Source organism: Osmerus eperlanus, unplaced genomic scaffold (assembly GCF_963692335.1).
Source record: "Osmerus eperlanus unplaced genomic scaffold, fOsmEpe2.1 SCAFFOLD_236, whole genome shotgun sequence".
In the NCBI taxonomy this organism is placed as follows: domain Eukaryota; kingdom Metazoa; phylum Chordata; class Actinopteri; order Osmeriformes; family Osmeridae; genus Osmerus; species Osmerus eperlanus.
In genome coordinates, this window is record NW_026911247.1 from 1 (window position 1) to 22102 (window position 22102).

At 50.0% G+C, this 22102-nt stretch overlaps 1 protein-coding gene and 1 long non-coding RNA gene across 3 annotated transcripts in view; both read right to left on the bottom strand.

Annotated features, from left to right (window-relative positions):
* Positions 1-308: 308 nt before the first annotated feature.
* LOC134015798 (uncharacterized) lies at positions 309-1983 on the bottom strand. Its single transcript, XR_009929259.1, has 3 exons — positions 1679-1983; positions 921-992; positions 309-377 (listed from the first exon to the last, which is right to left on the bottom strand). It is a non-coding gene; the product is annotated as an uncharacterized LOC134015798 (long non-coding RNA).
* Positions 1984-2380: 397 nt separating this feature from the next.
* LOC134015796 (receptor-type tyrosine-protein phosphatase mu-like) overlaps positions 2381-22102 on the bottom strand; it is a 32927-nt gene continuing 13205 nt past the window's right edge. Inside the window, exons 5-21 of one of the 2 annotated variants that reach the window (XM_062455324.1) lie at positions 20386-20460; positions 19685-19711; positions 17372-17559; positions 13831-13918; positions 13277-13353; positions 12763-12799; positions 10226-10323; positions 8598-8714; positions 7750-7904; positions 7516-7651; positions 5936-6085; positions 5676-5849; positions 5388-5519; positions 4862-4987; positions 4596-4759; positions 3538-3673; positions 2381-3369 (exon numbers count right to left, since the gene is read on the bottom strand). In XM_062455324.1, the coding sequence (XP_062311308.1) occupies positions 3316-3369; positions 3538-3673; positions 4596-4759; positions 4862-4987; positions 5388-5519; positions 5676-5849; positions 5936-6085; positions 7516-7651; positions 7750-7904; positions 8598-8714; positions 10226-10323; positions 12763-12799; positions 13277-13353; positions 13831-13918; positions 17372-17559; positions 19685-19711; positions 20386-20460 (1934 nt within the window). In that variant the 3' untranslated portion in view covers positions 2381-3315. Of the gene's footprint in view, positions 3370-3537; positions 3674-4595; positions 4988-5387; positions 5520-5675; positions 5850-5935; positions 6086-7515; positions 7652-7749; positions 7905-8597; positions 8715-10225; positions 10324-12762; positions 12800-13276; positions 13354-13830; positions 13919-17371; positions 17560-19684; positions 19712-20385; positions 20461-22102 lie in introns of both variants that reach the window. The other variant, XM_062455323.1, reaches the window with a different exon arrangement.

The following is a 22102-nucleotide window of genomic DNA, read 5'->3' on the forward strand; positions in this document are numbered from 1 at the left end:
GAGGAAATATGGAGTATTCATCCAGTAGAGAGACAACAACATCACTAGAGAGACCAGCATGTGGAGAGAGAATACACCTCGAGAGACCGGCATGCAGGGTGTAACAGTCAATTCAAGTCAATTTTATTGATCCCACTAGGGGAAATTTGTTTGTAGACAGGTATTAAAACACATTCAATCCATCATAAAATACTACATAAACAGCATACCTGACACCACACAAGACAACACACAATACAGTACAAGGATCACTTAATATTGAAACCCAGAATAAGTTCTCACAACAGTAACAGTTCCTATACAGTGTACCTGCCCTGCTGTGTCGACCAGCTGGAGATGGTAGTCCTGCCCGTTCACACTGATCATCTTAGTAAACGCTGGTGGGGAAAAGGTGATAGAAATCAGATTCAATATTCTATATGCAGGAAGGCAGGAGAAAGAGGGCGAAAGACAGAGCGAAAGACAGAGCGAAAGACAGAGCGAAAGACAGAGCGAAAGACAGAGCGAGAGCGAGAGCGAAGAGCGAGAGCGAGAGCGAGAGAGAGCTGGCAGTTCCTGTCTGGCTGTGCTAAGAAGCTCAGAGTCAGGTCCACCCACACAACCATTAAAAACATTAATGGATATGTGTGTATGTGTGTGTGCGCGTGTGTGGACACTGGATGAGAATGCAAACATCCACATGGCTCTGATTCAAATCCCTCTACTCAGCTGCCAACAGAGAGGAGACACAGTTATCTCATTAGGTGAGTTCGACTTCATGCAGCACCGGCGTCGCCTGCAGCTGCCTGCAGCCAGGCTGACTTGAAGCAGCCAATGGTATTCTCAGCTTCAAGTCAGCCGCCGCCGCCGCCGCTGCATGAAGTCGAACGCACCTATTGACACATGTACTGTCCATACATATGTGTTCTGTACATACTCACTGTTCTCAATCGTGGGATCATAGGCATCTACAAACTGTCCTTCCACAAACTGAATGGTCAGAGAAGACTTCCCTGACAGGAGAGAAAGAGAGAGAGGGTAATATCACTGTTAGCATCTGTGCTGTCTTTCTGCACCCCTCTCCCCACTTCCAGACTCCTAGGGGGAGGGAGGAAAGCCCATGGCTGGAATGGGTCTCTCAGACCGGAGGGAGCGAGCTGTCCAGACTATCATTCACAGGCCGCGGACACGCTGTCTAGAGGGGAGCTGCCATGACGCGTGTGCGCTCATGACGTCCTGTCCGCAGCATCAGGACCGCTCGTGCTCAGCCCTTGCTCCTAGTGTTGCCACCTAACGGATGAGCGCTCTTGTTAAGCTCCTCCACTAGCCAGCTAGTTAGTGATTTAAGTACAGAAAAGTATCAATTGAATTTAAAGTTGTCCCAATTGAACTAAAATAAGTGGAAGCCCACCCATCCTTCCATTCTCCTCAAGAACAAATTTAGCCCACGGTGACATGGTTCCATAGCATACGACAGGCTGAAGTTCATCACAGCTCCGGCAAGTCGACGACAGACAGTTTAAGGAAAGAGACGTATATAGTCTCATTGATAACAGTTCGTCTTAGCTGGCTGGCTACCCTCACTACTGTTGCTTGCCCATCTCATAACCGTGTACACCAGCACTAATGTGCGACCGACGAGTGAAAGAGTCGCGATGATGGATAGCTATTGAAATCATGTCAGTTTTTTTTTACTTACCCACGGATCTGTATCCCAGAATGGCTATCTTTCTGGATTTCAACTGCGGCATCTTTTCCTAGCAGCTACACCACATGAATCGGCATAAGGAAGCCCTTTACGATGCGTGACACTGACCGACCGAAAAGTACAGGTTTCAAGTTCCACGCTGGGAACTACGGTTTTCGTTGACAGTTTGTATAATTATTTGTTTGGTTGATTTGTTTTAAGACAAAAATTAAACGAAAAAGTACTCTGCATTGTCTGCGTCACTCCCCGAAGCAAACTATCTGAATTATTCATCAATGAGCTTCTTTGATTCGTCACGCTTTCGTAAATAGGCGGATCGTAACCTTATTCCCACGCTGCCATTGGCCTAAAGATAATGACAACACGACGTTTATTGGCTACTCGAATGTGTTAACATCCGTGATTATTCTTTTTTATACAGCTGTGGTAACTCCAACTCTCGTGCGTATTTTCTCTTCCAATTGTAAAATCATGTGTCTATAGTATGGATCACAACTTAGTAGAGTGTATATTTCATGAAGAAATGGCTTTACTGCCACGGGTTTTGATCGAAAATGACAGCGGACATTTATGCTAGTCAAAAAGGCCTGGGCCAATCATGGTAGGACCGGGTGCTCTGAATCGGCCCCTTGGTTTCCCCAAAACTTTGCGTCCTTGCGCTAGAGTTGTTGATTCATGATAGTCTGAGCCAGGTCGGTATGTATAGATCTGTATTTGTAACTTTGTTTTGTTTAATTCCATACAAGTTAAATAAAAGGCTTACAATACATCTGGCCAACATTTTGCAACAAAAGTCTGTGAAACAGGATTTTTTTAAAATCATGACCAAAATAAAACATGATTGTCACTTGATGTGCTTCACAAAAACACTCCAGGAATAAATAATCTCCAGATAATATTTACACTATGAACAGACAGTCGCGCCGGACGCCACCTGACCAGACTTCTGGCGTTGGCCCTCCTGCCCTCTGTCTCACCAACACGCTTGTAGTCATAGCAGCCGAACGCCATGGCGCTGACATTTCATCATTCTCATCTTTCCTTAATGCCAGATTTTCTTTTACTTCAGCATTTCTACATTTAATATTTAACTGTTTCAAAGTTCATATCCACAAAACATCATCATATAAAACCAGCAAGAGAGAAAACTGAGACATGTATGGAAAATAAAAAATAATACATTTTATCAACATTACGTTATATCATTGTATTCCCATGGAAAGGGAAATATGAGAAGAAGAGAAGAGAGATGGGGGAGAGGAGAGAGGGACGATAGGGGAGGGGAAGAAGGGAGAAGGAAACAGCATTGGTCTGTACAAACGGTTGTGTGTGTGTTAGAAGTTCTGCTGAATAAGGGAGAGGATACAGATAGGGTTATTCGGGCAAGTGAGTGTGTGTGTGTGTGTGTCTGAGCTATCATCATAATATACATGTTCAGATGGGCAGTCAAAAGAATTCAGGGTTCCTAACAGACATCTACACTCCTCTTCATCCTCCTCCTCCTCCTCCTCCTCATATACAGTTGGACAGACTCCTGTAGCAGAGGTCAGCAGGGCATCCAGGTGTCCTCCAATCACATTCAGCCGGGGGCAGAGCCTCCGTGTGGGGGTGGGGTGTCTTCAGCCCAGCTAACCAGAATTCAAGTACTCCAGTGCCACTTCATAACAGAACTTATACTGATCCTGGGAGGAGAAGAAGAGAGGAGAGGAAGGTGGAAGAGCAAGACAGGAGAGGAGTGTCAGAAAGGCCGAAATGCGATTGTGTTGGACTGTGCTTGGAAGGTGTATTTTGTGTCGTGTGTGTGTGTGTATCTGTGAGGGCGTGTGTGTGTGTGAGGATGAGGTCCTCACCAGTAGGTCCACCATGTTGGGTTTGTTGTTCCTCAGTGTTTTGACTGCGTGGAACACGTCCACAGAACGCTGGTGCTGCAGCATCTCACACACGATGCTGATGGCACAGAACGAGCCGCTACGCCCGCCACCATTCCTGAGGGGGGGGGGGGAGGAGAAACACAGAAAGTTAGGAGACCTTGTCTTTAACTCCTGTATTTGTGCAGTTCTACGAATTGGGCTGTAGATGGTGCTAAACCGCTTCTGATCTCTATGGAGAATCAGTCTGACACTGCCCTCTGCTGGTCATTCTGCGCTAATGCAGTTTGGCTGAACCGATAGCCCCTCGTACAGGGTCCGCAGTGGCCGATGTGTCAGCCTGCTCTGCTGTCATCTGTCACTGTAGCGATCACCCCACTGTCATTAGGGCGATGGTCCTATGATTGATGACAATAAGTGGGCGGGGCCCCGGAGCTGGTGACCTTTCAGAGCGTCGCATTGGGCGAGGCTGAGAGTGACACTAAAACCATTGTGACATTTTGAAGCCATGTTGGATGGTTTCTGTGGTGAAGACCAGAGTATGCTGCGTGTGTGTGTGCTCTACAGGTTTTATGTGTGTGTGTGTGGGTTTCAGTACTCTATATGGTCCACAGGGGTGTGTGTGTTCAGGTGTCTAGGGTTTACAGGTGTGTGTGTGTTTTCAGGTTTGTAGGGTTTCCAGGTGTGTGTGTTCAGGGGTGTAGGGTTTCCAGGTGTGTGTGTACAGGGATGTAGTGTTTCCAGGTGTGTGTTCAGGTGTGTAGTGTGTTCAGGTATGTGTGTTCAGGTGTGTAGTGTGTTCAGGTGTACAGATCTGTGTCCAGGTGTGTAGTGTGTTCAGGTGTGTAGTGTGTCCAGGTGTGTAGCGTGTCCAGGTGTGTAGTGTGTCCAGGTGTGTAGTGTGTCCAGGTGTGTAGTGTGTCCAGGTGTGTAGTGTGTCCAGGTGTGTAGCGTGTCCAGGTGTGTAGCGTGTCCAGGTGTGTAGCGTGTCCAGGTGTGTAGCGTGTCCAGGTGTGTAGTGTGTCCAGGTGTGCTCTCACAGGCAGTGCACCACGGTGCGTCCCTCTCCTCCATCGTATTCCTCCTGCCACTTCTCCACCTGCCGGATGAGCTTGAGGAAGGAGCGCTTGGAGACGGGCGTGTCTCGGTACATGGGCCATCCCAGGAACTGGAACTGCTGCACCATGCGGTACCCATCCTGGGGCTGGTGAGGGGCGAGAAGGGGGGGGTTAGGCTCGCGGCAGTGTATGTGTGTGAGTCTGCGTGAGTCTATGTGTGTGTGTGTGTGTGTTTGATTGATTCGTACCCGTGCAGCGTTGTAGATCCGGAATATTCTGCTGATGATGTCCTCCTCCAGATCGGCTGACACAAACTCCACCTGGATGGGCCCATGGCGATGGACCCCGTTCTCTGGCCAATACTGGGGACACAACTACACATAGAAATAGTACAAAGAAATAGTAAGAGATCATGAGGAAAGACAGACAGACAGATGGTGGTGTCAGAGACAGTGATGTTTCCGTGGCTACAGTCAGAATACTGAATGAAGGGTGGAGTTGCACACCAGGGGTTTGTGCGTGTGTTTCTGTGTGTGTGTGTGTTTCTGTGTGTGTGTGTGTTTCTGTGTGTGTGTGTTTCTGTGTGTGTGTGTGTGTGTGATTCTGTGTGCGTAGCAGCGAGAAACTGCCACGTGCCCAGCTTTGATGTCTGGTTGTTTTGACAGGGCCTCAGGCAGGAGCATTCACAGTCTTTTTGCAACAGCCCCCTAGCCCCCCTCCCTCCCCCTTCCCTCACCCCTCTCTGTCGCCCCTCCCTGCGTGTGTGTGTGTTACCTGTGCAGGGTCTACATCGTTGAGCATGACAATGGAGGTGCAGTGGTAGTCCAGGACCAGCCTCCAGAAGTCCTTCACTGTGTTGGGCAAAGGATGCTGGGTAACGATGAACGCTGAAGGCTGCTTGTAGCTCTGAGAGAGGTCGAGGAGGAGAAAGGAGAGGAGGGGGGAGGAATAGGAGGAAGGAGAAAAGGGCGACAGTTTATTCTGTGGAACGTGATACTGAGAATACCGTTCAAGCAGTTTTCCTCGTCTGATCGTGTGTATGGTGTGTGCGTGGCCACCTACGTCCATGAGGGCAGCGTTGATGTAGTTGGAGCTCTCTCCGTCGATGGTGATGAGGAAGGGCAGGCAGCGGTCTGGCGGGAGGACGTCCATGCAGCGGTTCTTCTCGTGGTTCCTGGGAAGCAGGGCAATGCTGCAGTCCTCCACACGCAGCGTGGGGGTCACCATGTTCAGGGTCTGGGGGAGAGCAGAGGGTCAGACACACCCACCCACACACACGCGCGCGCCTACAATCACACACACACATCCTCCCACACACGTACCCTGAACTCCTCCTTGATCTGGCTGGAGTTGGTCTGGGGATCCAGGCGGTTCATGTCGTAGTACACAGACCTCAGCTGATTGGCTGGAATCGTGGTGTCTCCACAAAGACACGCCTCCAAGATGGCGTCATGAATGAAGACATACTGTTCCTATTGAGAGAGACGGCAACATTCTGTCAGGTTGAAATGTTGCTCCGTATGAACACTAATGTCGACCTCCCCCCTGTCAATAACCCCCCTCCTTCCTCCTCCTCCTCCTCCCCAGAAATAACCCTCCTCCCTGCCCTTCCCTCCATCCCAAGACTGACCAGGAAGGGTCCCTACTCCTCCTTCCGTAGGACTGACCCCCCCCCCCCCCCCCCATCCCCCAACCCCCAGGGTGATGTAAATCATTTATGAAGTGACATTTCAAAACCTTCTGGAACTGTCAGGAGACCTCAGGACTGAGGGGCTGGAGGGATGGGGAGGGAGGGAGGGGTAGAGGGAGTGAGGGCCGGAGGGAGGGAAAGGTATGGATGGAGGGATAGGGAGGGAGGGAGGGGTAGAGGGAGTGAGGGCCGGAGGGAGGGAAAGGTATGGATGGAGGGATAGGGAGGGAGGGAGGGAAAGGTATGGATGGAGGGATAGGGAGGGAGGGAGGGGTAGAGGGAGTGAGGGCCGGAGGGAGGGAAAGGTATGGATGGAGGGATAGGGAGGGAGGGAGGGGTAGAGGGAGTGAGGGCCGGAGGGAGGGAAAGGTATGGATGGAGGGATAGGGAGGGAGGGAGGGAAAGGTATGGATGGAGGGATAGGGAGGGAGGGAGGGGTAGAGGGAGTGAGGGCCGGAGGGAGGGAAAGGTATGGATGGAGGGATAGGGAGGGAGGGAGGGGTAGAGGGAGTGAGGGCCGGAGGGAGGGAAAGGTATGGATGGAGGGATAGGGAGGGAGGGAGGGAAAGGTATGGATGGAGGGATAGGGAGGGAGGGAGGGGTAGGACGCCTCTGGTGTCCTTGGGACTGTCTGGAGGATGTCCAGTCATCCTGACTGGGCCAACATCATCACCACCACCGTCATTCTGATCACGCCATCCTGACCATCTGACCAGACCCACCCAGAACCACATCTTTGGTCTCAGTGGGACTAATGGCCAGAAGAGGATTAGCTAATGTTTGTTTTTAATCATCAGTAACAAAATGTAAACTAACAAGTGTGTGTTTGTGTTTGCACATGCATTAGGGTGTGTTTTCCTGTGTGCGTGCCTGTCTTAGCATGTGTGTGTCTGATTATGTGTGTGTGTGTGTGTGTGTGTGTGTGTTCGTGTCTTTTCTGTAGGCCTTTTTGTCAGTGTCATTAAACATGGAATGCGTGTGTGTGTTTGGGTGTTGAGTTATGGATTCTGTGTGTGTGTGTGTTTGGGTGTTGTGTTATGGATTCGTGTGTGTTTGGGTGTTGTGTGGGGTAATAGATGTGTGTTTCACATTGGTTAGTGATGGAATGTGTCTGAGTTAGTCCTGGAATGTGTGTGTCAGGAATTTCATATCACGTATGTGGGGGTGGTGTGAGCAAGGACACAGAACGTGTGTGTGTGTGTGTGTGCTTACCTCTGTCTGGACCATGTTAACCCTTCGAGAGCGCAGCTCCCTCACACAGTTGTAGATGTCCACCACCCCCTCTCTCTCCGCCATGTCCAACATGATGTCAATCACGATGAAACAACCTGTACGACCAGCCCCCGCACTAAAAACACACACACACACACATAAAAACTGAGGTAAACCAGAGAAAAGAGACAGAAAACCCAGAACATTCCAGTCTTCTACTGTGTGTGTGTGTACCTGCAGTGTACTACTATGGGTCCAGCGTTGGCAGGGCTCTTGGTCTTCACCCTGCGTACGAAGCCCAACAGGCCGGTGGCGTGGTAGGGAACGCCGTGGTCCGGCCAGCCTGTGAAGTGGAACTGACGAATCTCCCTGATCTCATGTGCTCCTCTCTGGAACAAACACACACACACAGTATTTTAGCAACACACCACAGGATTAAACAGCAGCCTTTCCATCAATGTTGAATGTCAAAGCTTGCTATGGCCAGAAAATACTACGTACCCAAAGCAAACATCTTTCTTACTCTCTCTATATCTGTCCGTCTGTCTCTCTCGCTCGCTCATTATCACTTAAGTTGTTTTTTTGATCAAAGTAGCTTTTTGATCTAGTTCTTTAGACAAAGTCTGTCCTTAGGGGATAGATGCAGGGGGGAGGGAGGGAGTAAGAGAATAACAGCTGGAGGAGGACGAGCGGTGATTCACACACACACTGAGCACAGGGAGGACACCCGTCTGAGAGCCTCGGGTACACACACACACACACACACACACACACACACACACACACACACACACACACACACACACACACACACACACACACACACACACACACACACACACACACACACACACACACACACACACACACACACACACACACACTATGGGGTAGAGTGATATTCACAGCTTTTAGGGCCCAGGGGGATACAGAGAAGTAGTGAGAGAATGAGACAGAGAGAAGGATTAAGAAGAGAGATAGAGAGAGAGAGAGGGTAGCTGGAATACTTCTAGACAAACAGGTGGTATGGTTGTCTATGAAGATAAGACAAATGGAGAGTGTGTGTGTGTGTGTGTCCCTACCTTCTCCACAGCGAAGGTCCTGATGACGTACTCAGACAGCAGCTGTGTCTCTATCAGTGTCACCTTCATGTCTCTGTAGATCTCAGTATCATCTGGCCAGTACTTACAGCACTTCACCTACAGGGGGCAGAGCAGAGCACAGGGGTTATGACACACAGGACAGGGGATGTCACTGGCCTTCTGAGTAGGTTTGGGGGTGGGGCAAGAGAGGTGTCCTTTGAGTTTGTTTCCTGTCCCTGACCTCATTACCCAGGATGCACCTGGGATCTGGGCTCATCAGGAAGAGAGGCACCTTGGGACGTGCCCCCTGAGGAGGGATTCTGGGAAATCGCCTGGCTTATCCAGCCCCTTCTCCCACTGGCAACACACACATGCGCACACACACACACACACACACCAACACACGAACACATACACACTCATCCATTTCTTCCTGGATAGATATTGTATCGTCCGTGACTCATGACTCTGTCTTCTGAGGCGTTTGTCTTTATAATTGACTGTGTAATTATTTCCGTAGCTTGACTCATATTGATAATCAATACAAGCCATCTCTGCTCTTTGTGTTCACTCATAATCATATTGATTCTGATGCCATTTTCTCTTTTTTTAACTCCCTCTTTCATTCTCCTCCCTCATCAGGCTTTACGGACTCCTCGGGTCATCTTTCCATCTCTCTCACTTCCTGCCCATCTGTTCTTGCTTTCTTTGCTCTACCTCTCCTCTCTACTTATTCCTCTCCTCCTCTCTTCTTCCCAGTTATTTCTCCTCCTTTTCTCTCACTTCTTCTCTCCTCTGCTATCCAGTCCTTTCTTTTCTTCTCCTCTCCTCTCCCCTGTTCACTCTCCTCCTTTCCGATCCACCCTCCATGCCCATTTCCCCCTTTTTGTCTCCTCCCCTGCTGTCTCCGTGGCAATATGGTAATTAGATGGTTTCTAATTGGTGACTTAATTGCATTTTAATGGATGATTCCATCTTTGAGCTGTGGCTCCTCCCCCACATGCTGACACTGCTGGGGGGCATGACATACTTCCTCCTGAGAGACCATCACACTCCTAGAGGGTGTGTGTGTGTGTGTATTTGTGTGTGTGTGCATGCACCAAATGTGCTGGGCAAATCAGATAGCATCTCTGTATTTAGCAGTGAGATCAGTGATGATACCTCCGCTATAACACTGGAGGAGGAGGAAGTGGAGGAGGAGGGGAAGGTGAAGGAAGTTGAGGAGGAGGAGGTGGGGGAGGAGGAAGTGGAGGAGGGGGAGGTGAAGGAGGAGGAAGTGGAGGAGGTGGGGGATGCAAAGGGGGAACACACCAACACAACATACTTCATTCGAACATTCGCTAACACTAACACACACACACTATAATTGACTCACTAACACACACACATTGACAAAGGGCCAGCCTCCCCTGGCACAGATTGTTTGTAGTGAGAGGACTGGAGCAGAGACAGCAGGAAGAGGTGCACCCTGGGAGATGGAGTCCCATAGTTCATCATTGGAGGAGGGCAGAGCAGATGGTATGGCTGATAGGGCTGGGGAAGATGGCACACGGGTGTGTGTGTGTGTGTGTCTGTTAGCCTCTGCTTCACAGGCTAAGGGAACAGCCAGACCTGTTTTGTGTACCTACCCTGCCGACCTCCACCAGGTTGGTCACCATGACAATGGTTGCCGTGTTTTCCTGCCAGACCATCCTCCAGAAGTCATACACCGTCTCCTGCATCGGGCCTGAGGATGGAGAGACAGAAGATGTGATGGTGTGACAGAGGTCTGACCATACTCATGTCATCTACTATTTTAATGTTCAGAGAACCTATAATACAAATATAACATCTGGCATGTCTTTGATTGGTTTATTCAGCATACTGCATGTCTCTGATTGGTTAATTCAGTATCCTGCATGTCTCTGATTGGTTGATTCAGCATCCTGCATATCTCTAAATTGGTTAATTCAGCATGCTGTATGTCTCTGATTGGTTCATTCAGATTTGTGCATGCCTCTGATTGGTTTATATGCAGCTTCCTGTTTCCATCCTTTGTGACATGTTTAAACACCTTCACTAGCTTCAGTCTCTACCCCGAACAAGATGTGTGACTAGGCATTCTCTAAGTACTGTTGACACACATACAAACACACACACACTTAACACCCCCAAACTTTTATAAATTCAAGGCTCATTTAAGATTGCACAACGCAATGAAGAGGACCTGGAAGGAATTAAAAATTACTCATTTAATTAATTCAAATTAGCATTGTTTTTAATCAACTGGCAAATTCCAAAATGACTTTTGACGAGCTAATTAGCTCATGCAAATCCATGTGTGTCCTCAAGAGCTGAAATGTTCACGAGCTCTAGCCACAGCAAATTACATCCTTGAGCAACACACACACACACACACAAGTACACACTCATATACACACAGACGCCCACACACATCATACACCTCCATTACTCTCCATATTCATGCATTCACAAACATGAAAACCAGCAAACTAGTTTTTAATGGCCCAGACAGGCTGTATGAGTGTAAACGCGCTTGCGTGCATGTATGTGTGTGCTTCTTCTATTCTGTGTTGCTGCCATTCAGGTGATAATAGCAGAGTCTGTACACTCACTTTCTCCCTTTTATGAATCCCCCCCAGCACCCCCAGTACCCCCCCCCCCCCCCCCCCCCCCACCCCCACCTCTGTGTCTGCCAAGCTAAACAGTCATCAGTATTGACAGTGTTAACAGCTGCTATACAACCTGGAGTCTCAGAAGACAAGTCAGGCTGGCTGTGTGTGTGTTTGCATGTGTGGGTGTGTGACATGGTGTAATTGGCAGATGTGGTAAATGTCTCGCTGGTGGAGGAGGGAAGTCAGGCAGCTCCAATTATAGTTGGAGAGAAGACCTGCTGTTGGAACCAGAGGACCAGGGATGAGGAGTGGAGAGATGAGGAAAGGAGGGATGAGGAGTGGAGAGATGAGGAAAGGAGGAAAGGAGAGATGAGGAAAGGAGGGATGAGGAGTGGAGAGATGAGGAAAGGAGGAAGGAGGAAAGGAGAGATGAGGAAAGGAGAGATGAGGAAAGGAGGAAGGAGGAAAGGAGAGATGAGGAAAGGAGGGATGAGGAAAGGAGAGATGAGGAAAGGAGGGATGAGGAAAGGAGAGATGAGGAAAGGAGGGATGAGGAGTGGAGGGATGAGGAAAGGAGGAAGGAGGAAAGGAGAGATGAGGAAAGGAGGAAGGAGGAAAGGAGAGATGAGGAAAGGAGGGATGAGGAAAGGAGGGATGAGGAGTAAGAGAACAGAGGAGAAAAATCTCAGACCCTGAAAGGGTCCGGACTGGGTGGACAAAGACGGAGAAAAAAGAGAAAAATACAGATAAATAGAGAGTCTGTCTGTCTGTCTGTCTGTCTGTCTGTCTGTCTGTCTGTCTGAGTGATGGTGACAGACAGCCTCTAGCCCCAGAACAGGATCAAAGGATCTGCTGCTAGTCTCAGCTCGTTACAGCTGGACGGACACACACACACGCACACGCACACGCACACGCACACACACACACACACACAGGTGGAATTCATTTGAAAGGTAATTGCAAACACTGGCATAACAACAGGAATAACAAAAACAGAGAGAAATAAAGTAAACAAAGGAGAGACAAAGAGAGGAATGGAGAGACGAAGAAATAAAGAGAGAGAGAGGAGACAAAAGACTAAGAGAAAGGATAAACCAGATACAAAGAGAGACAGAGAGAAAGGGAGAGGAAGGACATGTAACAGAGGGCTCTCTGCTCAGCGCAATGTTCCCCTCACATGATTACAATACAGTAGACAGTGTGTATGTGTTTGTGTGTCTGCTCTGAGCATGTGCAGAGCAATCTCGGAGCACCAGGGCCCAGCGGGGACAAACAGGAAGCAAAGCAACCAACAACCAATCAAATCTCTCCTCCCGGGGTACCTCGGAGAATGATTCTCACCACCATCTGCACACACACGTAAACACACACGTAAACACACACGTAAACACACACACACACAGAAACACACTAATCCAATCAAGTCCCCTCCCCTTGCTAACAGGGCTGATTAATTGTTCTAAGACTTGAGCCACTTCAGAACAACACCTGCAGGCCTACTGGGACGTAGAGAGAGAGTGAGTGTGTGTGAGTGTGTGTCCTGTTCTTACCTTGGGTAGCGATGTAGTGGTTGGGTCTGTGGTACCCCTGTGGTAGAAGAGAGAGAGAGAGAGGCAGTGAGTCCCTGTTCTCCTGACACACACCTCCAGGTCGTCATTGTGGAGGAGAGGGGTGTTCATCCCCCAGCGGGGGGCAGGACTGTGAGGCTGTACGCAAACACACAACACGCTGCTCGGCTGGACAACACAACAACTTCACCAACACACTATACGACTGGAGGACAGCCTGTTAGATGAGGGTGTTGGTAAAGTGTGTGTGTGTGTGTGGGGTGAGTTATGTCTGGGACTGGAAACTAAAGGCAGATCTGCTGACATGGTGTCTGGATCAGTGTCTTATCTCAATATCCTGATTAGAGAGGAGGGAGGAAGGGAGATGGAGAGAGAGGGAGAGAGAGAAAGGGAGGGGTGTGGGTAAAGAGGGAGAGGGGGGAAGAGATCAAGGGTTGAGAGAAGAAACAGAATAGAGAATTACATACACACACACACACACACACACAGTACTTACGTCTACATAGTTGGCGTTGATGTAGTCCGAGGTGGTCTCCCCTTCCTGAGGCTGCAGGCGTACGCGGGAGTGGTCATCTGGACAGACAACAACAATCAACAACAACAAGATGACTCCAGTGTGAGGGCTTTAGTTATCATAGGACTGGCAATGTGTGTGTCATCATATTAAGCATATGAGTAATGAATTAAACATGCAACTGATACAGAGGACTCGTGTCTGCAGCGTCTGTGTGTGTCACCGTGGCGACACTGACTCAACCTGACTGATGTAGCCCCGCCCACACCAAACATGCCCTCTAGCTCATTGGATGTCATTCTGAATAAGGTGCTGTAATTGGCCAGCTGCTAATTTGCAGAGACAAGAAGTATGGCAGCTCCAATGAGTGGGGCGGGTCATCCTGTCATGGCATAGCTGGGAGACAGCGGGATGTGTGTGTGTGTGTGTGAGGACTGAGATTGTCCCTATGTCACACCTCATTTCCATAATCACACATGTGCAATCATTAGGACTGCGTGCGAGTGTGTGTGTTGTACTGGTTTGTTTGTACATACATGCGATGATGTTTCCATAGCGATTCTTCATTCTGTTCTCATCCTTCTTGGCTGAGTCCCATGGAGCGGACTGACCCTCAAAAAAACTCTGGAGAGAGAAAGAGAGAGACAGAAATAGAGAGAGGTAGAAAGTAAGATCTTGTGAAATTGCTTCATGAGAACTTGTATAACTGTTCAGAAGTTCGAACAGCTGGACTGCGCTTATTATCACCACCATTATTTTCATCATCATCATCATTATCATCATAATAATGTTGATCATCTCCAAGCAGAAGACCTGGAGTAGCTATGGAGAGTAAGTCAACTAAATCTCCCACCCTCTACACACACAATGCTCCCCAGCCCCCTCTACACTGACAGAAAAACAGTCCTCTGAAGAACCAGCCTCCAGAGAACTAGAACTACCACAAGATGAAATAAAACACATCCAACACACACACACAGCCACCAGCTTGATCAAACCGCTGTTCATAACAGCGAGAGCCTCATGAATAATGCATTCTGGGTGTTTGAGTTTTGCCATTCTGATCTTGCCCCGCCACACAATTAGGACTAATTATGAAAATAAACCTCTGAGTTGGAGATCTCAGCTGTCTGGAAATACTGCTCTGAGACTCTCTTCTCTCTTCTCTCGCCCCTTTCCTCTCTTCCTCCTCTCCTCTCCTCTCCCCTTCTCCTCTCTTCCTCCTCTCCTCTCCTCTCCCCTTCTCCTCTCCCCTTCTCCTCTCTTCCTCCTCTCCTCTCCTCTCCCCTTCTCCTCTCCTCTTCTCCTCTCCTCTCCTCTCCTCTACAGCTTGTCAGAAGGATGTGAGCCAGAGATAGATCATAATGATATATTGTTATCCAGAGCTTGGCTGGCCGTCTTTCTTTCTGGTCTGCACTTTTTACTCTCTCTCTTTCCACCTTGCTCCTCTCTCCCTTCCCAGTCATCCACACAGACAATTGATCTGATTAGTCCTGATTGCTAGCAGTGGAGGCTCCTTAACTCAGGAAGCTGTAGCGTTGTCCCTCTCATCCCTCTCCTCCCTCTTTCCTTCCCTTCTTACCCCCCTCGCTCCTCTCCTCTCCGCGTCAGTATGGGTGTGAGGAGGGTGAAGACAGTCATGATAGGGTGAGTGGTGAGATAAGGCCAGGCTCTACAGACAAGGAGACCTGATGGGGGCCAGAGAGCCAGGTGACGATGAAAGTGGGAGTATCTGTGTGTGTGTGCAGGGGGGGGGACGGGACATAGAGAAATCCCTTCCAGTATAATAAGTTCTGACACTATTCTTACCGTCTTATCTAACCCCCTCTCTCCCTCCCCCAATTCTCTTTAGTGTTTTCAAGCAGCCAGTCAGCTCTTCATCTCAGTCTTTCAGACAGATGTCCTTTTTATGTAGAGGAAAGACAGCTACAAAGAGAGAGAGAGAGACAGAGAACGAGGGAAAATTGAGAGAGGGGAAAGAGAAGGGAGGAGAGAGGAAGGGAGAGAGAGACAGAGAGCGATGACAGGATGGTACTAAGTGTTTGAGACAGCCGTCAGAGCAGCAGGATAGGGATAAGAGGGTGTCAGGAAGTACCCTGTCAGAGCTGTCTGGCTGGGACCAGCCTGCAACCAGGCAGCAACACCAGACAAAAGAAGCACTCCCAGAAAACAGTTCAGATGATGGACTCTGAGAGGGAAGGGATATCTCTGCACTCTCTTCTAATGAACCAGGTGAGATGAGGACAGAGTGCAGGAGTGCAGGGGAGGGAACGAGGAGGACAGGGCAGCAGAGAGGGGAGAGGAGGCAAGACTGAGGAGGACAGGGCAGGAGAGAGGAGGAAAGATGGCAGAGAGGTTAGGTGGTGTATTATTTACATGGAGGCAGGCTGTTAGGAGACAGACATGGCTGGTGCTAAGAGGGTGCCCCAGGCTGACTCACTATCCCTCAGCACTTCCTCATAGTAACATCCGGCATCGCTATAGGCTGGATCCAGCACTACCTGCCAGTAAGCCCTAATAGGATTGGTAGGAGAAATACATTCCATAAGCCTGATCATTTCAATCATCACGTTTGTTCATTGAATTATGCAGATGATCAAGTAATTATTACTAACGCGCGCACACACACACACACACACACACACACACACACACACACACACACACACACACACACACACACACACACACACACACACACACACACACACACACACACACACTGCTCTCATCACAAAGACAAAGGTCCAATCAGAGGTCCAATAGACCTAATTTGACATTCCTCTTCTCCTGTTCTCATCCTTGATTAGGATTCTCTCTCCTCGCTTCCTCACTGCAGGGATCTACTATGGGGTCCTACTGTGAGAGTCATACTTTGGGATTCTACAGTTAGGGTTCTACTATAGTTCTAGTGTGGGATCTACTGAAAATCTTCAACAAACAACAGATCTAAAGACTAGTAGAAACATCTGAGATGGAGACCAAGAAGGCTTCTTACCTCATTGATCTGTCCAGAGTTACATTATGGATTAACACGAAGCAAGGATCAGGGAGAGATTAGAGATTAGAGAGGTGAGATAGGCGATGGACTAGTCACGTCTGACAGAGAGCATTGATCTACAGTGAACAGTTACACAGAAAGACTGGGATGGTGATGAACTCTCGAGGGCCACGACCTGGAGAGCAGCGTGTGGGACTGTGACGATGTGTGTGGATGAAAGAGAGAACGGGAGTGGGAGTGTGTGAGAGGGTTGGCTGTGTGTCTGACTGCAGTGCAGCTAACTAGGCCCTAAGTGTTTATCTATAATGAATATCACCCTGAGGCCCCTCCCCCCCCCCCACCCCCCTCCATCCACAAAACAGTCTCACCAGAGTCTACATTATTGATCTCTGCTGAAATAGCCGGGGGGAAAGTTGGGGGGGAGGAGGGGAGGAAGGAGGTGAGGGGGGGAGGAAGGAGGTGAGGAGGGTAATAAACAGATATTGGGAACAGTAGATTCTCCCCGTAATATGAAAAAGAAGGTAGGGACACAAACATGCACATACACAAACACCCGTGCACACACACGCAAAAAGGTACACACACCCATGCACACAGACGGACACATACGTGAAGGAACAGTTGCTAGTTTAAATGGGAGAGATCTGTAGACAAACAAATTCTTGTTGGCTTTCTCAGTTTGCTAAACATTCACCAACTGTCTCTCCCTGCCCTCCCCCTTCACTTCTGTGCTTCTCTCTCTCTCCCTTTCACTTTGCGAGCGCGAGTGTGCGTGCAAGTGTGCGTGTGGAAGATCTTTAGCTCAGCATGCTAATTTTCCCACCAGGCTGGATTAGCGTTGCTAGGTAGCTAAATGCCGTCACCCAGAGGACTGTCAGAATACACACGCACGCACACACACAGAGAAACAGTGACTGTGTGTGTGTACCGGAAGTATGGACAGTGTGTGCTATGAGGGAGACAAAGTGTTCCAGGCAGGACATGCTAAGAGTGTGTGCGTGTGAACGTAAGTGTGTGTGTGTGTGTGTGTGAGCGTGTGTGTGTGTGTGTGCGTGTGTGCGGCCTGCGCGTCCTACCTCGTACTCCTCCTTGAAGCCGTAGCCCTCGGCACACTTCATCTGAGTGATGTGCTGCAGCAGGTCGGCCACGCGGATGGCCGGGTGGAGCTGGCCCGTCTGGTAGGGCACCTCCCCCGCCTCACGCTTCTTATAGCTGTGGCTCTGGACCAGGCTGCTGGCGTCGCTGGTCATGGTGTGGTTCTCATCTGGGAGGGGAGGGGGGGGAGGAGGGGAGGGGGGGGACAGGGACGCGCACACAGGCCCGACACACACCCACACACGCACACGCACACAACAGACACACACAGAAACAGAGACACGTAAGCAGAGGTCAGTGTTGGAGTGTGCCCCCCCACCCACCCCCCACCCCCCACCCCCCAGCCAGACAGTCAACACAGTGATGGATGGCCACAAGGTCACAAGGTCATGATGTGAGAGAATGAGAGACCAGGAGAGAGGGTCACCTGTACACACATACACACCCACCAGGCTGGACCACATGGTGAACACAACCATGAGCTGCACAACCACACCCTGGTCAAACACCATCGGTACTTGGGATGCGTTTGATTTGGTTCACCTGCAACAGTAAGACCAATAGAAGAGCCCCAGGAGAACAAACTGTGAGATACGAATCAAACAGCCGCGATCCTCTCAGGTACCTGCAGGTGTCTGACCTGGGTCTGGAGCGAAGTGTTACCATAGCGATGGGGGAGGGTGGAGCACTGTGTGTAGTTCTAGTGACGCTACCAAAGATAGCCCTCAGTCCTCACACACTAACTCAACCAATAGAAACTCGCTATCCACACAATGCAACCAATGACTGGATGAGGAAGCACGGATGACAAATGGAGCCTGATGGAGATTGGTGCACATCCAGGTGAGACAACCAATCAGGCGTTCTAACACAGTGAAACCTGAATGGGCACAGGTGGATGGAGGGGGGAGAGTGTGTGTGTGTGATGTCACACAGCCCACAGACTGATGAGGTAGTACACACGACTTCACAGAGGAGTCACAGTGCCATGCTAGGTAATGGCTGCCTGAGTGGGGGGGGGGGGGGGGGGGGGGGGCGGGGAAAGGAGGATGAGGAGAGGAAGAGGAGGAAGAGGAATAGTGGGAGGGGGGGGACACAGGGCGCATGCATGATGTCACACAACACAGACAGGAGGAAGGGGGGCAGGGGACACCCCCTCCCCCTGCAAGTCACCCACGCTCACACACACACACACATACATTCACTCAGACACAAACACCACACACTCTCTTCCTCCCCTGGAGCAGAGCAAGGTGAGCTGCCAACTTACCATTAATAGGCACTTTATTAGAGGTACATAAAGGTTTGGTGAGAAGAGGGAGAAGAGAAAGGAGACAGGGTGTCAGCAACATGATCCTTTAGCACCTGTACAGTTTGATGCTCTAGCTGGGCAAGGCACCAGCAAATGGCCTGCTCCCAGATCCCATGTCTAACCAGCCAATAGCCTGGTCCCAAATCCAATGCCTGACCCACATTTGGCCTTCTCCCATGTCTTAGTCTATCCAGCATTTAGCCTGGTCCCAAATCTGGTTTCTGTCCAACGGTTTGCCTGTCCAGAGTTCCTCTCTCAGTTGGGCACCCATTTGTGGTTTCGGTGGGGTTTGGCCGAATATGAGTTATAGCTGACATGTAGGCTGACATTCCAGCCTGCCACTACCTCTCCCTGCTCTGCTCTGACTTTATATGTGAGTGTGTGTGGGAGTGTCTTCATTACTGAGAGTTTACATCCAAATGGGAAAAGTTAGGTGAGTTAAGGTAAGTCTGCTTGGCTTGCTTGGGTGTTTTGAGTGTGTGTGTGTGCGTGTGTGTGTCCTGGTCCCCCGGTCTACAGTGTCCATGCATGGAGCAGCCTTTGGTCAGACACACGTGACGTCACACGCACGGCACGAGATGTGATGATATGAAGTGAAGCCCACCTCAGCTCCCAAAACAACAACTCTGGACTAGTAAACAAACAACACTGGACTAGTTAAGAAAGAGAAAACAATCTTCTGCTAGTAAACAAAACTAACAACCAGACCTGGACATGTAAAGTTAAAGTAAAAAACCCTGGACTAGTAAATAAAACAAACAACCAGGCCTGGACTAGTAAACAAAACAAACAACCAGGCCTGGACTAGTAAACAAACACAGTAAACAACCCTTGACTGTTAAACGGAAGAGAAGCAGGCAGGCAGATATGGATGGAAGCTGGAATCAGGATCTCTCCCTGTCCCTGTCCCTGTCCCTCTCCCTCTCCCTCTCCCTCTCTCTAACAGTGTCGTAGTGTAGGAGGAACAGGAGTGTTGTCTCACCCAAGATGGCGGTTGGCACAAAGGGATCTGGCCACGCCCACGAGCAGCATGGGGGAAGGGTTAAAGAGGACAGAAAAGTTGTGAGAGCGCTGACAAACGCGCAAACACACACACACACACACACAGACACACACACACAGACAAACAGAAGCAGGCTGTCATAACTCACGCATCACCGCGCAGCAGAGGTGAGCAATTAGTCATTAGGGGGCTAGGCAGAGGCCTTCATCAGCTAGCTCTCACAATAATACAATCGAGACGCTTTCCCCCAGTTTAGCTGTACAAACACAGAGACAAGTGCAGGTGTGTGTGTGTGCATGTGTGTGTGTGTGTGCATTCCAGGTTCCTCTGAAGGGCTAGAGGAGGAGAATGGGCTGCTGAGGCTAGAGAACGAGCATGACATATATGGCAGTGGTACAAGCAGGCCTCTAATAGGCCGAGAGGACCCAAGGCTCACACTCAGGTCCCTGGGCTGGGATTGGCCGGACTCTGTGGTCAGAGCAGGGCAGTATATTAACTGGGTAGTAGTAGTGGTAGAATAGAGAATAGGTAGGGTATATTACCTGGGTAGTAGTAGTGGTAGAATAGAGAATAGGTAGGGTATATTACCTGGGTAGTAGTAGTGGTAGAATAGAGAATAGGTAGGGTATATTACCTGGGTAGTAGTAGTGGTAGAATAGAGAATAGGTAGGGTATATTACCTGGGTAGTAGGAGTTGGGCACAGTGGTGCTGATGGTGTTAGTCTTCATGGTGAATGACGAGGGGGAGGAGACAGCTTTAAAGAGGGAGGGCGGGAGAGAAGAAGAGAGACAGAGAGATAGATAAGAGAGAGTCACTTCATTACAGTAGAAAAGACATGTCCTGCAGTCGCTGCTCATGTAACTCATCCACAGAGACAGAGCGGCCAAGGACGGAACGCTGGAGAGCAACTCAGAGAGTCTCAGAGAGGGAGGTTATAGGCTCAGAGCAGCAGCCCTCCAGCTCCTGAGTCCTCCTCCTCCTGATCTCCTCCTCCTCCCGCCCCAGAGCAAGGTCAGGCCCTGGAGGCACTGTGACACTGTCAGGCTGGAGGTGAGCTGGCCACCACACTCATACTGCCAAGAGACACATCTGACACATCCTACCCGGCTGCCTGTCTGTCTACCTGCTGTCTGTCTGTCTGTCTGTCTGCTGCCTGTCTGTCTACTTCCTGTCTGCCTACTGCCTGTCTGCCTGCTGCCTGTCTGCCTGCTGCCTGTCTGCCTGCTGCCTGTCTGCCTGCTGCCTGTCTGCCTACTGCCTGTCTGCCTACTGCCTGTCTGCCTACTGCCTGTCTGCCTGCTGCCTGTCTGCCTGCCTGCCTGACGCCTGTCTGCCTGCTTCTTGTCTATCTGCAGCATGTCTATCTGCAGCATGTCAGTCTGCAGCATGTCAGACTGCAGCAGTGGTCTCTGTCAGGCGCCGGGTGATGGGGGGTGGGGCGGTAGACCTGCCTGTCACTCGGAGCTGTGGTGGCAGACAAACTGAGAAGGTCACCGGTGAGTATGTGTGACGGGGGCATGGAAAGGGTTCAGGAAGGTGAGGGCTGTTAGAAAAGTATGTTTATTTATTTATACTGACAGGGAGGGGGAGGAGGAGGGGGAGGAAGGGGGAGGAAGGGGGAGATGAGGACAGGACCAGTCTACAGGGTGACACACCTGTCCTTCTCTACAGAAGGGCCTCTCCTATCATCTCTCTCTTTCTCCTCCTCCTGCAATAGTAACCACTGTCAATGAGCTGTTGTAATGCTCTGTTTTAATCCTGCACTAAACTGCTGTGACTGACAGTAGGAGACAGTCTGTCTCTTCCTCTCTCTTGCTCTGTCCTTCTGTCCTCCAGACTGTGGTGCTGCCATGACAGCCTGATGAAGTCATGAAACAACCTGAGAAACAAATCCCCCCATATGGATATGTTTGGGGGGTGTTAAGCCCCGGAAGGCGGTTCCTGGAGGGGCAGATGGCAGCCTCAAAAACATGCTGACTAGTATAAGGGGTAGGAGGGGGGAGTGGGGTGGGAGGGGGGTGTGGGGTGGGGTGGGAGGGGAGGGGGGGAGTGGGGTGGGGTGGGAGGGGGGAGTGGGGTGGGGTGGGAGGGGGGAGTGGGGTGGGGCAGTTGTTGTGCAGGTGTGTATGTGTTGGGGAAGGGAGACAATGCATACAAGATTGCTTCTAATAAATAGTATGGAATTAATTTAATTAATGATTTATTTCCACAATCCACATACCTCTTCTCACAGGATACCATATACTTGGAGATAGACGGTATGAGCATATAGGCTTACTGTATCTAACGGTATTTACGTTTACATTACCCTGCCTCTGTGTGCGTGTGTGCATATTGATGTTGCATGTCTCAGTACCAGACAGATTAGCGGGATTCCAGGTCTCAGAGGAAACCCT